Genomic DNA, 20,965 nt, shown 5'->3' with positions numbered 1-20,965 from the left:
ATATATATGAATATATATGTATATATATATTTTATATATATATGTGTATACACACACACACACACACACACACACACATATCCAGCAGTGGGATTTCTGGGTAATATGGTAGTTCTATTTTTATTTTTTAGAGGAACTTCCATTATGTTTCCACTAATTTACATTCCCACCAACAGTGTATGAGGGTTCTCCTTTTCCCACAACCTCAATAGCATTTGCTATTGCCTGTCTTTTTGATAACTGGGATGAGAAAATATCTCATTGCAGTTTTGATTTGCATTTCTCTGATGACTAATGATATTGAGCATTTCTTCATATACCAGTTGGCCAACTGTATGTCTTCTTTGGAGAAATGTCTATTCAGATTCTTTGTCCATTTTTAATTGGATTTCTTGATTTTTTTTCCTATTGAGTTTTTGGAACTCCTTGTATATTCTAGTTATTAATTCCTTGTCAGATGGATAGTTTGAAAATATTTTTTTGCATACTGTAGGTTGTCTCTTCCCTTTGCTGATTATTTCCTTGGCTGTGCTGTCTTTGCCTGACTTTCCATGTTTGCAGGCCTGCCTATTCAGCCAGGGACAATAGGCTTTGTACAGCCCTTTCTCGTCTTTCCTGAGCCTGGCAGAAGCCTGTGCATGTGCACAGCCTTCCAGACCACCATGGATAACTAGGATCTTATCAAATCCCTATTGGGTGTCCCATCCCCCATCTCCCTGCTAAATTTCTGGTGGGTCTATTGCTTGCCCCAGCTAGCGTTAAGATCTCAGACTTGCCATGATATTGACCTTCCCTGATCATTGGCAACTTAAACACTACTGTTTTTGGCAGTGCCCCTGATCATGGACTTTCCCCTTAGTGCTCAAAATAAAGTCAGTTCCCTTTGCAGCCAGTCCTCCCAGCATGCCCCACTCTGGCAGCACTTCTGTACGGCAGAACAGAACGAGAGTAACCCCATAGGAGTAAACCACAGATTTCCACCATCCTTACTGAGATTCAGTGAATACCATGGAATAAATACTCAGTTTTTTATATGCTTTGGTCATTTTCCAAAGTTTTAAATGTTTGTTTTGGGCTGTTTTGTCCAGTTTTATTGTTGCTTTTTATTGCCAAGCTCTTCACTCAGCCATTTTCGAAGTCTCACCCTCAGTTAATTCAAGTTTAATTAACTTAGGTTCACCTTGGCAAGCTTGGAGCGCCTGGCTGGCACATAAAAGCATGTCAGAAGAGGGATTGTTATAGTAAAGCAGCAAGTTGTCAGAACATATCAGTAAGGGAGAGGCACAGGAGAAAAATTCCTGGGCTCTAAAGTAGGAGGAAAACCTTTATTGACCTACATTTAATCCTGATTTGCTCAACTAAGTCACTTTCTCTCCCTGAGCCTCATTTTTCCAGCCTATAAAATGATGCATTTAGAGTAGAGGTATCCGATTCAATGGAATTGGTATGTGGAATGAAGTATATTTCATTGCTCATATTTCTGTTGTCCTGGAATAGGGTCCACAGGGCGATGCTGATGAAATGACCAGGAGAGAGGAGACAGCCAAAACAAAGTTCAGAGGCTTAAGAAGCCCAGGCATGGCCATGACGGTAAGAGGTGGCTGCCAGAGGTGGGTGAAATGTCAACATGTCAACTTTCCTTAACATGCTTGAATATTTAACTACTCTGGTTAAAAAGTAACCCTGACTTCAGCCTCAAGAGACCAGAAAATCACATATGAAGAGACATCAATGTATTAAACCATCTATCACAATGCTTCAAAAATCAAGCAGATAAGTCAGGAGTAGGACAGGTGAGAAGGTGGTCATTGAAGGAGCTTCGATGCCTAGGGAAAGACGAAGAGCTCTCTCAATGAGCACTGCAGGTAAGTTTTCTTATTAATATCTATCAAATAAAATTATTCCATTGCATTAGCACAGAGAACTTTCCAAAGCACTTTGTTCTCCCTACATGTGATTTCTTTCTTTCTTATTTTTTGTTAGAACAACCCTAGAAGGCAATTACTCATAAGAATGGCAAAAAAGAAAAATACCTGTTCAACTTTGTCAATTGGTTATTGCAAATAGGAGGAGTTAGAAGGAGTAGAGGCCAAACTAGGGGCCAAAACTCTTGCCTTCCATATAGAATTAAATGCAAATAATTCAAATTAAATCAAGGTCATTATGACATAAACAAAAGTGTGAGTCATAAAATCCATTATATTTTATTTCAATTATATATTAAAATTCAAAACTTAGATTGTCATAGTCAAAGTGAACCAGTAACATACTACATTGCTGTACGTGTTAAGTTTATCTTAGTGTCTTAATGCTTCTTGGTGTCTGTCTCTGCTTCTGCTTTACTTTGTATTGATTTAATCCCCACCATGCTCCACTAACTATCCCTGCATTTACTGTTTATTCTCTTTGATTCTGTTTTCTATTTGCATGCGCTCGCTCTCTCTCTCTCTCTCTCTCTCTCTCTCTTCCTATGTCCTTCTTGATATCCCTGTCTATTACCTTTCAACTTTCCTTTCATAACTTCCCTTCAGCTATGAAAGATATCACTTGAATCAGAAATTAAGGCTAGATTTCATGCCCCAAAAAGTTGATTGTGACTTGTTTGAATGTGAAGGCAGTTTCTAAAAGTTATGGTTACTGGTAACATTTAGAACACTCTACTTCCAAGAGTGTAACTGATCATGCTGAAGTTGATTGTGTTTCCTGAGACAAATTTCTATAGTTGTTGCATATATTCGTAATCTATAAAGGTTGACTATTGAGGGCAAATGGAAATTTACCATTTGAGGCATTATCCTGCCCTCAAGGATCTGATAGTCCTGCAAATGGTTCAATATTACAAGTGCATTCATAGAAGCAAGTATGATGCAAATATATTGGTCTTCCTGGCTTGACATCAGAGTCAAATGAAGTCAAATGTACTAAACAAAAATCCCAAGGGTGGAAAAGAATAGCTGGCTAATTCAGTGTTTGATATTTATTGATTCATTCACCATGAAAGATCAAATAACTATTCATCGTACATGAAGTTCATACATGTAGAATATATTCTGTATGTATTCCTCACACATCCAGACTAAGACATGGACAAAGCAGGTGTTAATCATCATAGGAACAAAATTACTCAAACTAATTATTTAAAGATAACTGATAAACAGATGGCAGGAGGCTCTGAGTCCACATAAAACAACCTCTACAGTTGGCATGAGTTTGAGAAAGCAGTATTGTTTTCAAGTTGGATGGATTAGCTGATTTTCTTGGATCTTGTTGGACCCCATATAGAAACATCTCACTTCAAAGTGCCGGTAACCTTCTCTGGATGAGTCATAGCATTAATACCTGTGGCATTCGATGGACCTAAAGACCAAAATAATGTTGATTTCTTGGAATTGTAAAAATATGCTGCTACTTGACAAAGTTGGTAGTACAATCCCTTCAAGAGTAATCAATCCATATCCCACCTATTTGATATGTCCATTTTCTTCTCCTTCAGGTTTCTGGAGTTTGGCCTTACTTGTCCCACTACTTGTGGCTGATGTCAAGTCTTCAGAAGGACCTAAGCCATGTGCATCTCGAGGACCCCCAGGACCCCCAGGGCTCATGGGTCTTCCAGGGCGACCTGGTCTACCAGGTGAAAAAAACCACATTTGCTCTATAAGCTTTTCATAATTTCTCATTGATTAAAATGCTCATAGACTCAGTGAAATCTTCCAGGTGACCTGATGAGACTATGGATCACTGAAGTCAGTCATTTCTTGGTGACAAATGATCCTGGCCTCTTTTTCTCAACCCTGACTAATCATAAGATCAATCTACTAATGCAGCTCCTAAATCCTAATAAATCTCTGTGTCAATCGAGCTCTCTAGACACATTTGATGTGTAGTCCAAGTTGAGACTTACACCTGCAGCTCCACATCAGGGTAGAGCATGCACACGAATGTCACGCAGTACAGGTGTAGGTGCAGGTTCACACAGTGACACTTCAGGCACGTGGGGTCAGCAGATACGTTGGCCTCTGGTTTTCTTGTCTTTATGGTGAAAGATGTGGGGAGTTGAGCTGGGGTGGGAATCCCATCAACTCTGAACTTCTACTGAACCTCTAAGGCAATGACTTTCAAATCTGGCCTAGTATCAGAATTAGCCATGGACTGGCTAAACATGTCGTTTCCTAATCTCCATCCCCAGAGACTGAGATTCTAAAGGGCCACAGCATAGCCTGGCCCTGAAAAACTGGGAGGCAGGGTGGAGGTGGGCTCCACAAATGGTTATAATAAACGGGCACATTTGGACACCACGGCTTACAACTCCTATCACCTTCTAGCATAAGATGACCCCTGGATTCATCTGGGTACCCTCTTCTCAGTAGTGATCTCTCGGCTTTATAGCAAAGAAAAGACAAGGAGGTGCCTGACTGAAGATTAGTCCATATATTGATTCATTTAATTATTCGTTCACTGAATATATATTGAATGCTAATTTTAAAACCAACACTGAGAATGACACTTAGAAACCAAAGTGAGTTAAGACCTTGGCTCCCCGTGTAGACAAGGGAGAGATTACACTTCTTCATGGTAATGCCTTATATCTATGGCAGCAGTAAATACCAGGTGTGGTATTCCATGGCAAGGCGATGAAACTTTTCCAAGCCTGAGGTAGAAAGGAGAGGCTTCTGGTAGGCAGTGATGCTTCACCTAGGCCCTCACAGGGGAAGGGAAAGTAATTGGAAGAGGAAGGAGGGAGAAATCCATACGCTATGAAATACAGAAAAACTCGTAAATGAAGCAATTCTATTTCCTGTTTGTTTTGTACTCTAGGACCCCGAGGTATCCCAGGCCCAGTGGGACCACCTGGGTTACCTGGAGTTGTTGAGAAGTGCCCACCCCTACCACAGTCTGCCTTTTCTGTAAAGAAGACTGGGCCTTTCCCAGGCCCCTCCAAGCGCCTTGTCTTCCAGGAGGCCTTGTACAACCATCAGGGCCACTTTGACCTGGCCACAGGAGTGTTCACCTGCGCTGTGCCTGGCGTATACTACTTTGGCTTTGACATTGCACTGTTTCATAATGTCATAAAGGTGGGTCTCATGAAGAATGGCATCCAGGTCAGGGACAAGCAAGGAGAGGCCCGGGACACCCACGAGTACATTTCAGGAGGTTCCGTCTTGCAGCTGGAGAAAGGGGATAGGGTCTGGCTAGAGTCTAAGCTGGACGAAGCGGAGTCTGAAAGTGGAACTACACCAACTGTGTTCTATGGGTATTTGCTCAACAGAAATTGAGGCTGTAGCTCACAGTATGCGTCTTTTCCTTAAGCACCACGGAATTTAAGAAGAGAAGTTTTCTACTCCCCTCAGCCCAAATGTTTCCCCTTGTACCACTAAATCATGAACAGCTCACAAAATAGGCAATGGCTAAGTTGAACAAAATAAGTGTATTAGCAATTACTGAAACCAATAAAGACGGACTGCTCGTTAATTTGTCAACAATTTCTTATCTGTCATTCTCAAAATTCAAGATCCTGGGTGGCAAAATTGTGGGAGAAGAAAACAAACAAAAAAACCAAAGTGAGATAGGAAGCTACCCAGCCAGTCTGCTGTTGAATACACTTTGCAAACTCCCATTTAGTTCCTTTATGAAGCCTTTTCTTTTTCCTCTCCAAGGGACAAAAACCTTGCTCAACAGCCGCCTCCCCAAACCTGCATTAGGAATTAAGTATAAGGATATAAAAGTAAATATCCCTGGGAGAGAGAGTAATTTGCTTAAAAGAAACAAATGAAAATGCTTCCCATCAGTTGATTTCCCCAAAGTGTAATTGGGTGGGGGTGGGGGCAGAGGGCCAAAGACAGAAGTGAGGGAATGTCTACGGCTTCAAAGTTTTTAGAGTCTTAATTTACTTCAGACTACTTACTAGTTACTTATACAATATCCATTCTCACTTTCTTCTACCTAATTTCTGTTCCAGTTAATTTCTATTCTAGCTAATTTGTTTGAGTTGGCTCAGTGAGCCCAGGTAAGGTTAGACTGGCCTCTATTACATTCTCGATGGCATAAGAAAAACCACTGGATCTGGTGTCGTGTAAGTCAGTAGTGTCTTCAGGGACACATATTCAAAAGGGAAAGACTCAACTGGCTTGTGTCTTTGGCCTTTGGCCTCTGCCTTTTGCTATCTCTATTTCTTCCTTCGGAGAATGCAGATGCACTTCTGGAAGCTGCAACAACCATCTTGCAGGCATCAACCAACGCCACATATTCCATGATGGAGCAGGAGAGAAGAAGTGGCCAAGGTCCTTGCAGACTGCCACGAGCATCTTGCCAACCTTATACTATCATACTTATGACTAGATGGTTTTCTAAAAATCTTGGCAGTTTTTGTTAACTATTGAAGTATAAATTAAACACATTAAAATGCACAATCTAAAGTGCGCATCTTGATTCATTTTTACATAAGCATGCAGTCATGGACCCACCATGCAGATCAATAATGGAACATTTCTAGCACTCCAGAAGTTTCTCTGTGCCCTTTCAGTCTACAACCACATCTGTGGCATTTAATCTATTATTTAGGCTTTCAGCACCATCAATTATCTTTGCCTACTCTTGAACTTTACATGAATGATATCATAAAATATAAAATCTTTCATGTGTAGTTCCCCAGCCCCCCATCTTCATAATGTATGTGAAATTCACCCACACTATTGTAAAAGTAGTGTGGCATTTCATCGTATGGACACGAATAGCATTTCATCGTGTGAATGTAAACCATTTGTTTATCCACTCTTCTGTTGATGGGTCATTGTGGGCTACTATGAATTACTGTGGGAGTGGGCTCCTGAGAAAAGGAGCTTTGTGGGAAAAAATTCCCACAAGGAATTTGATGAAGTACTACCTTGGGTAGACATAAAAAAGAAAAAAACATTTTTAAAAAGGATTAGTTCATATCATTTGATCCAGCAATCCCATTACTGGGCATCTACCCAAAAGAACAAAAGACATTCTATAAAAAAGACATCTGCACTAGAATGTTTATAGCAGCACAATTCACAATTGCAAAGATGTGGAAACAACCCAAGTGCCCATCAATACATGGGTTTGGGAGGGGATGGGTATATTCACACCTAATGGGTGCTGTGTGCACCGTCTGGGGGATGGACACACTTGAAGCTCTGACTTGGGTGGGGCAAAAGCAATATATGTAGCCTAAACATTTGCACCCCCGTAATTTGCTGAAATTAAAAAAAAAATTTAAAAAGAATTTTACTGAGTATAAAATTTGAAAATTTACTGGTTGTCAAATTGGTAGGTTTGCTTTTATTTTAACACTTTCAATTTTTCACTTTATTGCCGCCTGGCTTTTATATTGTCTGTTGAGAATGTAGATGTTATTTGTATCATTCTTACCCTGAATACAATGTGGTGTTTTTCTCTCAGCAGTTTTAAGATTTTTACTTTATTTTTGTTTTTTAGTGGTTGTCCTATCATACTCCTGGCCATAGCTTCCAGTATTTCAACCCTGATTCAGGGTCACTGAGCTTCCAAACCAGTCCTCCCAGTTGATATATTTAATCAGATTTGAGACACTCTTGCCCACCATCACTCCACGTAATGTTCTCCTCTCTAACTCTGCAACTTCAATCTAGTATGTTAGCACTTTAGATCATGTCCCACATAGAGCTTGTTTTCTATTTTGCTTTTTTTTATTTTGCTATTTTTTTCTCTTTCACAATCTATATTATTTTTCTTCTATCACGAGTGTGTTTTTTCAACAGATATCCTTTTTTCTTTCTACTTCAAAGTATTATAGGGTACAACTATTTTTGGTTACATGGATCTCTTTTTTTAAATCCATGCTTCACTTTAGTTGTTTTCCATTGACCTGACTGTAAGTCCATTTGTTTTCTATGTTTATTTTGGTATATCCCAAGAGGCTTATATTCTACGATTCTAGATTATCTATTTGATCTTTACTTTATCATTTTTCATTCAAATATTTCCTTTACATCAATTCTGTCAATCAGTTTTCCAATTTTTTCTTCTATATTAATCACAGTTCATTGAAATTTCTTGCCTGCAATCCCTGGATCATCTCTTGGTCTACTTTCATTGACTTTTTATTTCTTGATGAAACCTTTTTCTGCTTCTTTGGATATCTGTTAGTCTTTTTACTATGTGCTCAATATTGCAGGCGATAGGTTGTGGTTGATGTGGATTATATTTTCTTCTTCTGAACAGTTTATATATAAAGAGTTTATATTTCTTTGGACAACAGCTAAATTACTAATGGATCATATTTATTACTTTGAGGGTTTTTTTTAAGCATTGTTGGGATGAGTCGATTAAATTTTCCCCTTTCTTCATGGAGTATTTCTTGTATCTACAGTATGGTATTTATTTCTAGCATGTACTCTTTTCTGTGATCTAGACTAAGACCTCTCCATTTTCCCCAAAGCAACTAGAATATTTACTCAGCACTCTGTGACTCCTGAAATTTCTCTTCCTTCTTATTATCCTAGCAACAGATCTCTGTGGGCCACCCAATTCTTGAGCTGTATTTGTATAGTTTACAAGTGAATTAGGAATCTGAGGTGAATATTTGCAGATAGTTGGGGTTCCCTCTCTGTGGCTTCCTACTATTCAGTACTTGCCCTTCAAATCCCAGCTGCCTGATAGTCTCAAACTTTAACCTCTTTTTCCTAACACCAGTGAAATCACTATTCTCCAACGGTGGCTATCTCCACCTTAATGTTGTTTAGGAAATGCTCATGAGCAGAAATCCGGGATGGGTGTAAGCCCACTTCTCTCCTTCTGCCAAGGCCAGAGCCCTGCATTAGCTGACGCTTATAAAGAATCGCTTAGTAATTTTTATGTATCTGTTATAGTTGTTTATGACAGAAAGTTAAATCCAAGGCTACCTACTTTCTAATGGCCAGAGCCTTTGAACACTTCTTGTTATATGAAAGAAAGTAAATCCCTCTTTTATTAAGCTACTGGAGTCAGGTTTATTGTTAAGCTACTAAGGTAAGGTTTATGTTAAATATGGGCAAATGCAACCTTAACATCTTTATATTTTCCTCTGTGGCTGTTTTCTCTGATGTCCATTGTCTTCTTCACTTCTATAATTTCCTCCCTCCCTCCCTCCCTCCCTCCCTCCCTCCCTTCCTTCCTTCCTTCCTTCCTTCCTTCCTCCCTCCCTCCCTCCTTCCCTCCCTTCCTTCCTTCCTTCTTTCCTTCTTTTTTCTTTTCTTCCTTCCTTTCTTCCTCTCTCCCTCCCTCACTCCCTCCTTTCCTTCCTTCCTTCCCTTCCCTTCATCTATTTAAGGATTACAATAAGCTAGTCCTTTTTATGTTGGGTTAAATGGATAATATTTATCTGTAAAAACTGGGTAAGATTAGGCTTTCCATGTTGCTACACACATAAGATACTTAGTTAATAAAGACTAGTCTTTAGTAAGTGTTACAAGAGAGGGCTAAATAACTTACCAAGTCAGCTCAGAGTCCACAGTGATTCAGTAATCATGATGAAGTCTGTAAGACCATCTGTGTGCTTGGTGGCTTCTCCATATAAAAAACTGAGGAACTGACATATTTCTGGTCCCAATTACTTTTTGAAATTGATTCTTTTTACGGGCAAGCTACCTTTCAACCCATGTGAGCTTTTTATAATGCAAATCTGATCATGGTATTCCATGCTTAAAACCCTTTAATGGTTTCCCATTTTCTTTAGGATAAAACCAACTCCTTTGCATGGGTTACCATGTTGTGCATGGCCTGGCCCCTCCCCCTTCTCCATTTATATCTCAGTCCCTTTCTTGTACTATTTACAGCTCTAGATAAACTTTCTTTCAGTCCTCAGATGTAACATGCTTGTACCAACAGAGAATCACTGCACATTCTCTTACCTCTGCATAAAACCCACTTTCCTCCCACTTATCCACCCTTTCATACTACCATAAACCACGTTGAGCAGTGAAAATGCTCACAGAATGCCTTCCGTATGAAGGGATGATTAAAGTGACTTGTGCAAATCCTCCTTTGTTGTATTATTGCAACATCATCATAATCTTCTTTTAATACTTATCAGTTTTAATTTTACAAAGAGAAAATCTTATAGCAGTCAGAGAAAAATAGTACATAACTTTTATAGGAAAAACATGGTTGATTTCTCAAAAATGTTGTGGAATCCAAAAAACAATGGAATTGTATCTTTGGAGTGATGCAAGAAAATAACTGCCAACCCAGATTGGTATGTCTAGTAAAAATAATCTTGAAAAATCAAGGTGAAGAAGGAAACCGAGATTTACATGAAGGAATTAAGAATACCAGAAAGAGTAAATTTATGGAACAATATCACTTTAATTGCTTTAAAAGATAATTTTATTGCAAACTACAAAAATAACAATGTATTGTGATATTTAAAAGATACAAGGGAGTAAAATATATGACGAAAATATCACAAAGAATGGGAGAGGGAAAATGAAAGTATACTGCTTTAAAGTTCTTATCCACTAAGGGATGTGGTATAATATTTTTGTAATTATACTGTGTTTAGCTGAAAATGTATACTGTAAACATTACAACAGCATTCTAAAATAATAAAAAGGCGTAGATAATGAAGCAATAGCAGAGATAAATTTAAATCATCAAAAATTGCTCAATTATTGCAAAAGAAGACAACAAAGTAGGAAAAAAGGACAAATAGCAAATACAGCCTATGTTTGAACATCAACTGGCACAACTTCACTCTAGTTAAAAACCAACTGAGGTCATTTGCTTCAGACAGGAGCAAAAAATTAAATATTAAGAAAAATTGATTTATTATAACATCTTCCCTATAGCTTTGAAAGACAAGCAGGTGAGAGAAGAACAGAACAACTGAAGACACAGTCTCACAAAACTTCCAACTTTATATCAGGATGCATAGGGCAGGAGAAAGAGGTCTCGCCCTGGGAATTGTAGGTAAGTGTAATCAATACCGACTGGTGAAGAATTGGGCCCCCTATGTTGATACAGAGAACTATCCGAAGTGCTTTCTCCTGCTATATTACTTGTAATTCATTTTATTGTCCCGACAATCTTGAGATATAGTTTTCCCATAACGCTGGACAAAGTGATAGACTCCGTTTGAGCCCTTCCAATCAGATATGGCAGATAGAAGGGAGTGGAAATGGAAGTCAAATGTGAGCCAAACCTTATGTTGCCAATATGTAATTAATTTCATTGTATGCTAATGAGTACAGAGGAATTATGACATAAAAAACCCAAAAGGGCAGATAATGCAAAATTTTCGTGTGTTTGACTATAGAATGTGTATTTTACGTTAATACTCTGATACGTAAACCAATATTAATATTCTGATCCCTGTAATCAAATTTATCCACACTTGACAGAGCCTCCTGTCCTCTCTCTGCCCTCATCTCTGTGTCAGCCCCTCATTTCCTCTCTCTGCCCTTCTGGGAGTCCCCGTGATTCTTCCTCTGTCACTTCCTCCCGTCTTATTCCCTCAGTCTCTTCTATCTCTGTCTTTTCCCCACATTCTCGAAATTTCCCCTGAAAATTCTCCAACTTCTTTCACTATTTAACTAATTATAATATGGAATTAAAATCTAACTTCTGTGGCATTTGCTGTACATACTAATTTCAATTTGAAGTGCTCAGTCTTTGTCTGACAAAAGCAAAATATTTGTACATTTTTCATGCACATAGATATTTACTGTCTGCCATCACTGTCTCTTCCTCCCTCTCACCTTTTCCTATGGAGTATTTGAGGTCGCTAGTGTGCAACCATAAAATAAATTAGAGCAATATTACTAGGTAAAAATTAGGAGTGAAAAAAAATAAAAAGACAAAGTAACATAAATACCCATGAATAGATGGACAGGTTCAAGTATAGTTGCTCTGCCTCTTGGTTTTAAATTTTACCTGAAAAATTGGATCTGAGATTCTTAGTGGTGAAAAATCACTCAAGTCAAAGAGGGAAACAGAGCAATTTACGTAATTAACATTCTGCATAAAAGAAAGATATATCCATTACTTGAGGGACTTGTACTTAGATCAGAGGGAAATGTTTGCCAAAAGTTTTCACATAGGGGACTCCAAGGGGAATAACCAACTTTCTCAATAAATGCTTATAACACATTCAGTGTTCAGCTTTGTATTACAGTTGTAGTGCCCCTAAAATAGGAGCTCAATGCTATAAACGCTGAACAAAATCGATTGATATCCATCTCGGTTTCAGTGGAAACCTATTTTGAGTTTCATTTTGTGTGTGCACTCTGTGTGTGCATGTGTGTGCACATACACGCACATGCACATGTGCATGTTGGGGACAGTTAAGAGGAGGGAGAGTTAATGAGCCTGTGTATTTCCATTCAGTCTCAGACCCTCTAGTATTGTTGGATGAAAGAAAAAAATCAGCTAGGAGTCCAGCTACGAGTTTCATACTTGCTTCCTCGAGTACTTGGCTGGCCTTGAGGGAGCCCAACCAACCGCTGTCCCTTGCTGGGTGTGTGTTTCCCCTTCTGTAGAATCAACATAATTAAAAATGTCCATAGTGCCCAAAGTGATTTACAGATTCAATGCCATTTCTGGGGAAATACCAGTGCCAACTTTCACAGATCTAGAAAAAATAACCCTAAGCTTCATTTGGAACCAAAAAAGAGCCAGAATAGCCAAATCAACCTTAAGCAAAAAGAACAAATATGGAGGCCTTGACCTAGATTGTACCCATGAGGAAGGAAGGGCGTGGGAGGGCATGGGAATGACCAGGCACATACTTATTTATTGGGATTGTGAAAATTTGCTACCCTCTGACAGTGTTGGGAACATAATTTTTCAAAAGGAGCAGCACCCTCTTGCAGTTTATGTCAGTTTTTATCCATTGGTCTCCTGCTGTAGATGTCTGGATGTTATCTTTGTCTGTTGTATCAGCCATGGCTGAAGTCAACTCTCCAGAAACTTCAAAGCCCTGTGATTCTCGAGGATTACCAGGAGTACCAGGGCCCCCAGGTTTCGCAGGGGTACCTGGCCCAACAGGTGAGAAAATGTTTTTCTTCAAATTGTACTGGTCATTTCTTTCATTGAAATGCCCATAAACCCAGTAAAAATATCCAGGTGCTGCTGACAATCAGTAATGACCTAGACAAGAGTTTTTTGAGGAACGTTGCTCAAGGACAGCTCAGCACCTAGGACCGTAAAATACATGCTGAGGTTTTACCCCAGAAGAACTTCAGGAATGGGTCCTGCAGAAACCACCATTGGATGTTTATATCACTGCTTTAAAATCTTTGTGATAATGGAGATAGCATTTAAGTTGTGATACTCTTTAAAGTGGCAGAGTTGCTCTGTGCTTATCCTTTTTATCAGTACAAGATACTGTATTATTTATTTTATTTAAAAATATTAAGGGGTTACAAATGTTTTTGGTACATGGATTCATTGTATAACGCTGATGTCAGGGTTTTAGTGTGGCTCGTCACCAGGATAGTGTTCATTGTACCCGATGGATAAGTTTTTAGCCCTAACTCCCTCTCATCCTCCCCCTTTCTTGGTTTCTAATGTTCTTTACATCTCTTTGTGCCTGTTTGTACCCATTGTTTAGCTCCCATCTATGAGTGAGAACATGTGTTTGTTTTTCCATTCTAGTGATACTTCACTTAGAATAATGGTCTCCTGTTCCAACCAATTTGCTGCAAATGACATTATTTCATTCCTTTTTATGGTTAAGTAGTTCTCCATGGGGTGTGTGTTTGTGTGTGTGTGTGTACGCATATACACACACCACATTTTCTTTATCCACTCATCAATTGATGGGCACTTAGGTTAATTCCATATCTTTGCAATTGTGAATTGTGCTGTGATAAATATTTGAGAGCAGGTGTCTTTTTGATAAAATGACTTCTTTTCCTTTGGGTAGATACCCAGTAGTGGGACTGCTGGGTCAAATGGTAAGTTTACATCTATTTCTTTGATGAATGTCTATATGTTCCATAGAGGTTACACTCATTTGCAGTCCCACCAACAGTATATAAATGTTCCTTTTTCTCTGCATCCATGCCAGCATCTATTGTTTGTTGACTTTTTAATAATGGCCATTCTGACAGGTATAAGGTGGTATCTTATTGTAGTTTTAATTTGCATTTCCCTGATGATTATTGATGTTGAACATGTTTTCATATGTTTTTTGGCCATTTGTCTTCTTTTGAAAAAATTGTGTTTGTGTCTTTTGCCCACTTTTTAATGGGTTTTTTGTTTGTTTGTTTGTTTGTTTGCTTGCTTGTTTGAGTTCTTTGTAGATTCTGGATATCAGTCCTTTGTTGGATGTATATGTTTGTGAATATTTTCTCCCACTCTGCAAGTTGTCTATTCTGTTGGTTATTTTGTTTGCTTTTCACAAGCCTTTGAATTTAATTAAGTCCCATTTATTTAATTTTACTGTTGCTGTATTTGTTTTTGGTATCTTAAATTCTTTGCCTAGGCCTGTGTCTAGAAGAATTTTCCTGTTTTTTTATAGAATTTTTAAGCTTTCATGCCTTACATTTAAGTCTTTAATCCTTCCTCAATTAAATTTTGTATATAACAAGAGATAGGGGTCCTGTTTAATTCTTCTGCATGTGACTATCCAATTTTCCCAGCACCATTTATTGAATAAGGCATTCTTTCCCAGTGTATGTTTTTTTTGTTTTGTTTTGTTTTTTCTGCTTTGTTGAAGATAAGTTGGTCATAATTATATGGTTTTATTTCTGGGTTCTCTATTTAGTTCCATTGGTCTATGTCTCTACTTTTATACTAGTACCATACTGTTTTGGTTACTATAACCTTGTAGTATAACTTTAGTTCAGGTAGTATGATGCCTCCAGATTTGTTCTTTTTTGCTTAAGATTGTTTTGACTATTCTGGCTCTTTTTTGGTTCCAAATGAAGCACTTAGGATTATTTTTCTAGATCTGTGAAAGATGGCATTGGTATTTTCCCCAAAATTGCATTGAATCTGTAAATCACTTTGGGAAGTATGGACATTTTTAATTATGTTGATTCTACAGACCCATGAGCATGATATGTTTTTCCATCTCTTTGTGTCATCTACAATTTCTTCCATCAGTGTTTTGTGTTCTGCTTATAGAGACATTTCATCTCTGTGGTAAAGTATATTCATAGATATTTTATTTTATTTGTAGCTATTGTAAATGGTATTGAGTCCTTGATTTGATTGTTATTAGTATATAGAAATGCTACTGATTTGTGTACATTGATTTTGTAACCTGAGACTTTGCTGTATTTGTCAATTCTAGGAGTCTTTTGATGGAGTCTTTAGGGTATTCTAGATATAAAATTATATCACTGGTAAACAGGGATAGTTTGACTTCCTCTTTTCCCATTTAGATGCCCTTTCTCTCTCTCTTCCCTGATTGCTCTGGCTAGGACTTCCAGTACTATGTTGAATGGAAGTGGTGACAGTGGGCATCCTTGTCGTTTTCCAGTTGTTACGGAGAATGCTTTCAGTTTTTCCCCCATTCAGTATGATGTTGGCTGTGGGTTTGTCATATATGGCTTTTATAATTTTGAGGTATGCTCTCATGCCTAGTTTGTTGAGAGTTTTTATCATGAAAGTGTGCTAGATTTTATTGAATGTGTTTTCTGCATCACTGAGGTGATTATATGGTCTTTATTTTGCTTCTGTTTATGTGGTGGATCACATTGATTTGTGCGCTTATCTGTTATTAACATTGGAGTACTGGTGCATTTCCTGCAAATCCAGGGACAGAATGGTATCACTAAAATTAACTGAGTATATAATATTAGATCTCCCATCAGCTCTGAGAAAGTCTCTGTCATCTGAACCTCACTGGAAACTACTCACCAATTTGACTCTTTATGTATGATTTTAAAACCTGGATGTGCACAAAAATCATCTGGGGACCTTTTTTAAATATGGAGATTTCTGAATTCACCCTCCAAAGTTCTGATTCAGAAGGTCACAGCATTATTAGCCAGGACACTGGATTATTCAAAGGCTCTACAGCTGATTCTAACACACAGTCCAGCAAGGGGAAACTGCTGTAACAATCCTTCTATCTTTGATACGATACAATTCCTGGACCTCCCCAGGTTAGTATTTCTTAAGAGTAGTCCTTAATTGATGTTTGTAATAATAAAATCATATGAGCAAACATGAAATGAATTTAAAAAAGCAATTTAAGCAACTGCTAATCATTGCTTCAGAAAATACATCATGAGTCCAACTCTATGCTGGATGCTGTATGGTGGTACTTTAGGAATACAATTAAGAAAGGCACCTGCTCATTTTTCTACTTAAGGAAACAAAACAGGTACTTAGGGGACAGATTACTATTGAGTGTGTAAATGCTATGGTCAGATTAAACACTGGATTCTGCTATTATGATGGCATAGGGAAGAGAAAGACTTCTTGGGAAAAATAATGCTTAAGATTCTTAAGGTTCTTGAAGGATAAATGAACGTCAGTAAGGAGAGTTAGAGTGGAAATAAATTTGTGAATTGTGAATACATGAACTTCAAATTTCTTCTCTCCTCTTTCTGTTTACCTTGGTGTTTAGGACCTCCAGGCTATTCAGGACCACCAGGGGCACCTGGGACTCCAGGAGACATTGAGCAGTGTTCTTCCTTACCCCAAACAGCCTTTGCAGTGAAGCTGAGTGATCCCCTTCCAGCCCCTTCCCAGCCCATTGTCTTCAAGGAAGTGCTGCACAACCATCAGGACCGCTTCAGTCTTACCTCAGGGGTGTTCACCTGCATCAACCCTGGTGTATACCACTTTGGCTTTGACATTGAGTTGTTCCAGCATGCTTTAAAGTTAGGGCTCATGAAGAATGGCATCCAAGTCCTTGAGAAGGAAGCTGAGGCCAAAGGCATGTATAGGCATGTTTCCGGAACTGTCATCTTACAGCTGATGGTGGGAGACAGGGTCTGGCTAGAATCCAAGCTAGACACAAAAGAGAATGAAAAAGGATTGATTCAAACTATATTCTTTGGGTATTTGCTCTATGGAAATTATATTGACTATGATTAACAAACAACTTAAATCCCTCAAGTGGGCATAAATTTGACAGCAAGCCTCCTTTCCCCAGCATAATTTTCCCTGATCATTGAATGAATAACCTTAAGAATAGCCCAATTTACTAATATGAATGTAACTCTAAAAGCAGTAAAGATTAATAATTCATTAATTGATCAATGATTTCTTATTAAAAGCCCATAAAATTTCCTACATTCTTCTATATCCTAGGAACTTCAGGGAGAGGGTATGCCAGGAAATCAGATCTGATTGGAAGCCCCATACCACTTGAAGCTGAAGGAACTAGGAACGTTGTCATTCTTTTTCTTGATTACATCTTAAAATTTTTCTTCAGAGTAAAAAAGTCTTGATAATAACTTCCAATACCACTTCAATTTCACAACTTATAACACTGTTAGGAAAGCAAATATCCTCGAGAAGTGTAGAAAATTTGCTTAAAGTCACACTAAGTTGTGAATACATACCACCAAATGTATATTTTGCATTTGATGTATAGTGCATATTTTGACCACTGTTTGAGTAAGGGGTCTGTTTTGGAGGAACAATTTCTATTGCTTAATCCTCATCAGACCCTGCTAGTTTCCTCCCCAGTATCTATTAGCCCCACTCCATGTTTCAATTTATTTCAAACAGAGCACAAACCTTGAATGGTCAGTGGACCCAGATAAGACACACTATCTTTAGTCTTTCTGCAGAGCATGGGGGACATGTGACACTGTTTGGAGAATGAAAGGTAATGGGGGGGGGGTTCCAGTTCAGTCCTTAAAAGGCAAATCCTCAGAAGACTGACTGATCTTTTTGGATTTTTATGCTTTGCTCGTCCTTCGCCATTCTCCTCAATCCCTGCCCCAACCCTCTGGAAGAAGCCTGGGTTGGAAACAGCCATTTTGCAAACATGAGAACCAAGGACAGGTAGCACTAAGCAGGCTGAGGGAGAAGGATAGAAGCAGACCAGCTCTTAATAACTTCCTTGCACAGCTACTTCAGCCCTAGAATGTTCACCTCTGTATCTGAGAACAATCATCACTGATATTACAAAGCTACTGCAACCTGGTTTCTGTTACTTGCAGCCAAATGCAACCCTGATATACCTGATTTTGTTTTCTTCCTTAGACTTCTTCTTTCTTAAAGACTTTACCTACCTTCTAATCCCCTTTATATTTCCTCTGTTCTCCTTCCATCTATCAAACATCTACAATGAGCTAAGAAACAATTCTTAACCTTGACAGTCCTAATCTAGTTCATACTCACATGTGAAAGATGGTCTTAGCTCAGTAATGTGTTACCAAAGGAATTCAGAAATGAGTGATACATCCAGAGGCTTCCTCAGGGTTGATGTTTTAAAGTATTGTGAACCAAGCTTATGGCTGCATCCTCTTCCAACACTTCATTTATTTCCATCGTTATCTTTCCCCATGAACAGCATCCTCCTCCACTGATTTTGCTATCCATCTCCCTCCATACCACCTCCTTAATGCAATCTATCACCAAAACCAATGAATTTTGCTCCCTGAATGTCTAGAAAATCAATTCACATTTCTACATTCCTACAAGCAATATCATCATCTTCATCTATCATGTGTGCCAACTCGTGGGCCAAGTCTCCACTCTGTGCCTCTTCTGGTTAGATTACTCCCACCCCAGGAGCCAATGCTCATTGTACTAAAGAAATTTTAATCATGTAAATGCCTGATTAAAATTATTTCATAGTGTCATTTTTTTCTTAGGAAAAAATTAATTATTAACATGATTTACTGTACATTTCTCCATCTTCTCATACCATTCCCTTCCTTATTGCTGGGTTCCAGCTACATTGAAGCTTTAGTCTCTTAAATATTCTATGGTCCCTACTGCCATAAGCCCTTTGTGGTTGTTCATTTTTCTGCCTCTGCCTAGAACACTTCTCTCTACATACCTTACATGTTTTATGCCTATTCAGAATCAGAAATACCTTTTTAACAAAGGAATAACTGGGCAAGAGCTCCTTCTATGCATTCTTAAATCATGATCTTCTTACCTATTTATAGAAATGCCCATAACTTTTTTTTTTTTTTTTTTTTTGAGACAGAGTCTCGCTTTCTTGCCTAGGCTAGAGTGAGTGCCATGGCGTCAGCCTAGCTCACAGCAACCTCAAACTCCTGGGCTCAAGCGATCCTCCTGCCTCAGCCTCCCGAGTAGCTGGGACTACAGGCACAAGCCACCATGCCCGGCTGATTTATATATATATATATTAGTTGGCCAATTAATTTCTTTCTATTTTTATGATAGAGACGGGGTCTCGCTCAGGCTGGTTTTGAACTCCTGACCTTGAGCAATCCGCCCGCCTCGGCCTCCCAGAGTGCTAGGATTACAGGCGTGAGCCACCGCGCCCGGCCCATAACTTTTATTTTTACATTTTTATAATTCTTAGATTAATGTCTGCTAAGCTGTAAGTTTTGTGATAGGAAGAGCTGTATCCTTTGCTTTGGTTTTGATTATAACTCTGAAATCCTGTGTTGGTCTACCACATTCTAGGTGCTCAATATTTTTTCAAACAATGAAAGTAGAGAAGTACTTAGCACAGTCACCAGCTCATTGAAAATTTAGGCTACTAAAATTACATATATTATTTTGTTGTTGTTACTGGAAGTTGACTTTGTTCCCATCAGAGCTTGTAGTATTAAATTAGTCAGTACTTGCTCAAACCATTCATTCATTTATTTAGTAAACATATTTATGGTATGAGATGGGGAACACTAAGAGGAAATTAACCTGTACATATTGAACACTTACTCTGCTCCAGGCATTCCACTTTCAATAAATAGATTCACTTACTTTGTCTCAATTTACTTGGTACTATTTAACATCCAGAAATATTTGGAGAGAGATGCAATGTTTGCTCAATATTTTTGAGTCATTTTTGAAAGATGTTAAGGAAAATGGAAAAGAATATATTTTCTTTTCTCAGAAATTTTAGGTGTTTCTGATTATGAAAATCTCTGTGAATGGTAAAGAACACCAGCATGGCACGTTATACCTTCCAAAATCCTTTGTGTGTATTTTTCCCCACTCACTTTTTCAACCATATTTAGAAGACATTTTTATCACTATAGGGGTGAAAAGACATTAGATAAAACAAAAAACTGACTGTTGCTACTTTTGGCTTCTAAGAGAGAGAGAGAGAGAGAGAGAGAGAGTATGTGTGTGGTCAAGAGGTGAGGATAGTAATAACATTTTCTATTCATGGAAAAGAAACATATCTCTACTATTAATTTCCACTTAGTAACAATAGCAGGAGCAAAAGAAAGAAAAAGACAGAAGCATCATAGCTCCATTGCAGAATGAATGATCTTTTGTTCAAACATCAGTGTGCTTCTAGAGTATAGTAATGTTGGCCAGGCCACTCATCTCTGCTAAAAGTTTACTTTTGATCCAATAAAAAATGTACATGTTAGTTATCTCAGAGGAAATACGGTCGTGCATGATTTTAGCAGTGTAGGCAGCTAAGTTTGCCTCACTGTTCCCTGGAGCTACTGCCTCCAGCCTCTTTGTTCCATGTGGAAGTACTGCCTGTGAACCAAGCTGCCAAAATCAGGAAGATTCATCCCTCATCACAATCCCAAGTCCTGCTTTTCCACATGTTTAGTCTGATACCCTCAACTTCCTCACACCTACTTTCATGTCATTTGTAGTTATTTATTATAGTACAATTAGCCATACTAGCTGTTTATGGAGCTATTTATAGTTCTAGATTTTAATATCACAGAACCATATTGATAAAATAACCACACACAGACAGATAACCCTAAGATATACATGCAATGTTATCTAACACTCATGCATAAATACTCTTTTTAAGAATTAATCTTGGACTCTCTTCTAATTAATGTCTAAGTACAATAGATTATTTCAGTAAGTCCTTAGATGTGAAAATATAGGCTCCCAA

The 20,965-nt window shown here is 38.3% G+C and overlaps 2 protein-coding genes across 2 annotated transcripts; both read left to right on the top strand.

The window, feature by feature from the left end:
- The first annotated feature begins 1,707 nt into the window (after nucleotides 1-1,707).
- LOC105873599 (protein HP-25 homolog 1-like) lies at nucleotides 1,708-5,469 on the top strand. The gene is made up of 3 exons (XM_012768670.3): nucleotides 1,708-1,865; nucleotides 3,494-3,631; nucleotides 4,816-5,469. Exons 1-3 carry the CDS (start codon nucleotides 1,823-1,825, stop codon nucleotides 5,271-5,273), a joined length of 639 nt encoding a protein of 212 aa, XP_012624124.2. The 5' UTR covers nucleotides 1,708-1,822; the 3' UTR covers nucleotides 5,274-5,469.
- Nucleotides 5,470-10,810: 5,341 nt separating this feature from the next.
- LOC105873601 (protein HP-25 homolog 2-like) lies at nucleotides 10,811-19,853 on the top strand. The gene is made up of 3 exons (XM_012768674.2): nucleotides 10,811-10,947; nucleotides 12,886-13,023; nucleotides 16,562-19,853. The coding sequence occupies exons 1-3, from the start codon at nucleotides 10,905-10,907 to the stop codon at nucleotides 17,032-17,034; spliced, it is 654 nt and encodes a 217-aa protein (XP_012624128.1). The 5' UTR covers nucleotides 10,811-10,904; the 3' UTR covers nucleotides 17,035-19,853.
- Nucleotides 19,854-20,965: the final 1,112 nt, after the last annotated feature.

The sequence above is a fragment of the Microcebus murinus genome, chromosome 10 (assembly GCF_040939455.1).
Source record: "Microcebus murinus isolate Inina chromosome 10, M.murinus_Inina_mat1.0, whole genome shotgun sequence".
Taxonomy (NCBI): domain Eukaryota; kingdom Metazoa; phylum Chordata; class Mammalia; order Primates; family Cheirogaleidae; genus Microcebus; species Microcebus murinus.
This window is presented reverse-complemented; position numbering and strand designations above follow the sequence as displayed.

What these genes read in the sequence shown, in the direction of transcription:
- LOC105873599 (XM_012768670.3), top strand. Translation starts at nt 1,823, where the DNA reads ATGCCTAGGGAAAGACGAAGAGCTCTCTCAATGAGCACTGCAG. An exon ending in TCTCTCAATGAGCACTGCAG is followed by an intron (nt 1,866 to 3,493) that starts GTAAGTTTTCTT and finishes CTTCTCCTTCAG; the next exon opens with GTTTCTGGAGTTTGGCCTTA. An exon ending in AGGGCGACCTGGTCTACCAG is followed by an intron (nt 3,632 to 4,815) that starts GTGAAAAAAACC and finishes TTTGTACTCTAG; the next exon opens with GACCCCGAGGTATCCCAGGC.
- LOC105873601 (XM_012768674.2), top strand. Translation starts at nt 10,905, where the DNA reads ATGCATAGGGCAGGAGAAAGAGGTCTCGCCCTGGGAATTGTAG. An exon ending in TCTCGCCCTGGGAATTGTAG is followed by an intron (nt 10,948 to 12,885) that starts GTAAGTGTAATC and finishes CTCCTGCTGTAG; the next exon opens with ATGTCTGGATGTTATCTTTG. An exon ending in AGGGGTACCTGGCCCAACAG is followed by an intron (nt 13,024 to 16,561) that starts GTGAGAAAATGT and finishes CTTGGTGTTTAG; the next exon opens with GACCTCCAGGCTATTCAGGA.